We start from the raw sequence: 3,839 nt of genomic DNA, 5'->3' as shown, positions 1-3,839 counted from the left end.
TTTTTTTTTTTTTTTTTTTTTTTTTTACCACTATATGTTCGAAAATTCACTAGAAACTTAGGTACTAATTTTACGTCTTTTTTTTTTTTTCTTTTTTACTTCTTTCATTTTTCTTATTCGTATATATATATATATATTTCTTCATTTTATATTTATATATATATATATAGATATATTTATTATGCACGCGCCCTTCGACTGCTCGCGTCTCATTTTCACGCCACGATACTAGACTTTCGGATCGATCAAACGATTTTTTTCGCTTTCTCCCTTTCTTTCTTTTTCTTTTCCTTTTTTTCCTTTTCTCTTTATCCTCGCCGATAGTCTCGTCTCTTTCCTCTCCTCGAATCGTAAGGCATAAACGAATTCCCCTTTCTTTCGGATCGTCTTCGCTCCTCCATCTTTCTCCGAATCTAATATCAACGAAAACTCTCACTACTATGCTCTTTACACTTTCTCGTGTCTGCCGCAATGTCCTCGCTTTTTATCCCGTCATCGTCCCCTAATTTTTTATTTTTCCCTATCATATATTTTCTATATACGCACGTTCTTCACTCGGTCGGACCATGGAAACGGTTCATCGTCACTTTCGATCATCCCTTTTCCTCTATAACTCGATAAACCGGTGTTCGTTGTTTCTCAGAGATCTCAGAGACCTCGTCCCGCTCCTCCAAAGATTCTCCAGATATTCCTCCATTCCCAAGATCACTCCGTGGCCTTATCCACGTAACGATCTCTCGAAATTCGTTTCGATCGGATCGACAAACGCAAAGGACGAACGGACGACACTCAAAACGCGATCATCACCCCCCTCCCGAAATTTCTCCCGTCCAAAATCGATCCGTCCAAAATCGATCCGTCCAAAATCGTCGATTTTTCGGCTCGGTTTCGATCGCGTGCCTTGATGAGATCGATCGGCCGTTCGATCGATCGAGAACGGCGGAGGACGAAGGTGCGGAGGAGAGGGGATGTGCGTGGTCTGGTCTCGAGTGTCTGGTCGCCATCCGTGGACACGCGGTGAGTATCTCGAATCGATTCTCGAACGAACAATAACAAGACGACGAAGACCGAACCGAAGACTACAACGACGACGACGACGACGACGACGACGACGCTGAACCTTTCCTCCTTTCGTATCGTTCTTTCCTTTCGCTTCTCCGATAACGCGTCAGATCTTGCTCGTTCTTCTCTTCTTCTTTCGTGGTGTCGTAGGGGCTGAGAGGCGGATGCGGCCCTGGCGGCGCATGATGCACCGCCCTCCTTACCGACCGCTTCGAGGAGTGTTAGGTAGGCTTATTGGAGGTCGCATTTACCATCAAGTACTTGCGCTTTGATCTCTTGTATATGCGTGTCTAACGCGTTCTTGATCTCTGAAAACGAACAGACACAATACGTGTATTACATTAATTTAGATTTTTGCAATAAAGTTGTTGATATATATTTAGGGGACACCACTTTTGGATTTGGATCGATTCTAATTAAATTATAGGCAGATTTTCAAGATATTTTATTCGAAGGTGGAAATATAATTTCAAAGAGCGAATAAATGAAAAATATATATCTTTGAAATTTGACGTAAATTTAAATTGTAATTTATAACGTGACGAAGAGACGGATATTTTTCTCGTTTTCTAGAATCTCGAAAATCCAAAAGCGTGTCCACGAATGTATATATTATCCAACACCCTTGTATACATTTTATTCGATCGCGCGTAGGCGCGTATGTACGTATGCACGTGCATACGTGTTCCAGTTTAGTTTACGAAACAATGGGGAATCGCAAATGAACGGCCGGAAGTTGGCTTGCAGTTTTTTTTTTTCAAACTCTTTCAATTACGCAACGCCGATTTCACCATGAGAATCGAGCGGGATTGTGCGGCCCAATTTAGCCCAACAGAGCTGGGACGGCGTTGTTTAATTTCTAACCAACGCTCGTTAACCCTTCATCGATCATCCCCTTGTGCGCCAATTTAATTCGTGTTAATCGTATGTGTCGGCGTAACCACCGCCCTTAATATCGCAAAAATTTGTTTTGAACCCCCTCGTTTCTCTCTTCCCATTCGCGAAACGATCGGCTATGTATTTTTCTCGAATAATGCGAATCGACACGTACTTGTAATCTCGTCCTCTTCTTCCGCCTCGGCTTCCGCGGCCAATTCCTCTGGCGTCTTTTTCTTGCGCATCAAAGGATTGGGCTCCTCTTGAGTCATCTCTTGCACCTCTTCCCGCTTCTTTATGTTATACTGCAATGAAAACAAAAAACCGAGAGGCGAATGAATAAAAGAAGGGATTTTATTATTAGTTTACACAAGGTTCTACGCAGTTGAAGAAGTTGACGAAGAATTTCCTGCGAAATTTCTTTTCATTCTTTCTTCAAAAGCGGCGGGATATTTGTGGGATGAAATGAGTACTCGTTATATTTATTTTTCATATAATTTCAATAAATTTCAATAATTTAATGGTTCACATATTTGGATCTAATCGATCGAAATCATTATTTTTTTGAATCGTTTCAATTCCATTCCATCCCACAAATATCCATCTGGAGAGAAAAGAAAACATCCCTAGACACGTTGGAGCCAAATCTATTATTTTATTAACGTTTATTATTTCGTTTATTATCGATTGTTGTCCGTCTTGCAAAACGGAACGAATGTATGTATGTATATAGACAAGCGTTTAAGAATGTTTGTCGTATAAAGAGGAGTTTTTAGATAGGAGGCCGATATCTTTGGCGGCAAAACTCGCCAAGTTTTCTCGATCGAAGAATGTGGGTTGAACGTTGAAGACACTCGACGACAGTATTTCCAAACTTGCTTCTAACAAGAAAGTTACGAACGTGACGAAGTAACCGAGACGTCCTCTTTCTCTTTAGGCTTTGACCGTCGAAACCGTTTCAAAGGAGGCGTTATTCTCCCCGTGCCTCGAGCTTAATCAACGGCAAGGACCGCGAAAATTTAAGTAACGCGGAAACTTATACCCGAGGCGAGCCAACGATCTATGCATAAACCTATCAAAGGGATTCTCTTTGGCTTGGCCTGAAAAATTGCAATCGTGGCTGGTTTCGACGTTGGCGAATTATATTTGCTCTCAAAAATTAACTTATAGCGCTTCGTTTTTTCGTCAGTTAAACAAAATTCTAGTCTTATTTAGTTTGATCTTAAAAATCTCCCTTCTTAAAAAATGACTCGTAATTGTTACTTCTTTAGCTATTTGACAATCGTTCAATTAACTCGCAGCCCTTATTTTTTCGTTCATATCCTTTTAATACCGTCAAGATTACTATACGTTTCGATAATCCTTCTAGAGAAAAAAGAAAACATCTCTAGACACGTTAGGCCCAAATCTATTATTCTATTAACGTTTATTATTTCAACTTAGGTTCAAAAAATTACTAGCAATTCTTATTTCTTCATTCGTATCCTTTTAATACTAAATCAAGATTACTATATATTCGATAATCTATCTGGAGAAAAAAGAAAATATTCCTAGACACTTAATACTAAATTAATACTAAATTAATATTAAATTACTATACGTTTCGATAGTCCTTCTAAAGAGAAAAGAAAACATCCTTAGACACGTTGGGCCCAAATCTATTATTCTATTAACGTTTATTATTTCGGCCTAGCCTCAAAAAATTACTCGCAATTCTCATTTCTTCGTTCATATCCTTTTAATACCGTCAGGATTACTATACGTTTCGATAATCCACCTGGAGAGAAAAGAAAACATCCCTGGACACGTTGAGCCGAAATCTAAAGAGATTGCATCCCTTACTCGGCAACTCGGGTATCGGCAAGTTCACGGAGGAATCGTTTTCGAGCAATCGGCTTAAA

General features: G+C 39.7%; 1 protein-coding gene and 1 long non-coding RNA gene across 2 annotated transcripts in view; one reads left to right on the top strand and one right to left on the bottom strand.

Moving 5' to 3' along the window:
* LOC116185812 overlaps window positions 1–1,258 on the top strand; it is a 15,579-nt gene extending 14,321 nt beyond the window's left edge. Inside the window, exon 3 of the long non-coding RNA XR_004150722.1 lies at window positions 677–1,258. This is a non-coding gene — a long non-coding RNA (uncharacterized LOC116185812). The remainder of the gene's footprint in view (window positions 1–676) is intronic.
* The window catches only part of LOC102680479 (complexin), an 18,199-nt gene continuing 15,502 nt past the window's right edge, over window positions 1,143–3,839 (bottom strand). The window contains exons 2-3 of the mRNA XM_031511135.1: window positions 2,114–2,243; window positions 1,143–1,370 (exon numbers count right to left, since the gene is read on the bottom strand). Coding sequence (XP_031366995.1) covers window positions 1,294–1,370; window positions 2,114–2,243 — 207 coding nt within the window. The 3' untranslated portion in view covers window positions 1,143–1,293. The remainder of the gene's footprint in view (window positions 1,371–2,113; window positions 2,244–3,839) is intronic.

The sequence above is a fragment of the Apis dorsata genome, unplaced genomic scaffold, assembly GCF_000469605.1.
Source record: "Apis dorsata unplaced genomic scaffold, Apis dorsata 1.3 scaffold_292, whole genome shotgun sequence".
NCBI classification, from domain to species: Eukaryota; Metazoa; Arthropoda; class Insecta; order Hymenoptera; family Apidae; genus Apis; species Apis dorsata.
This window is presented reverse-complemented; position numbering and strand designations above follow the sequence as displayed.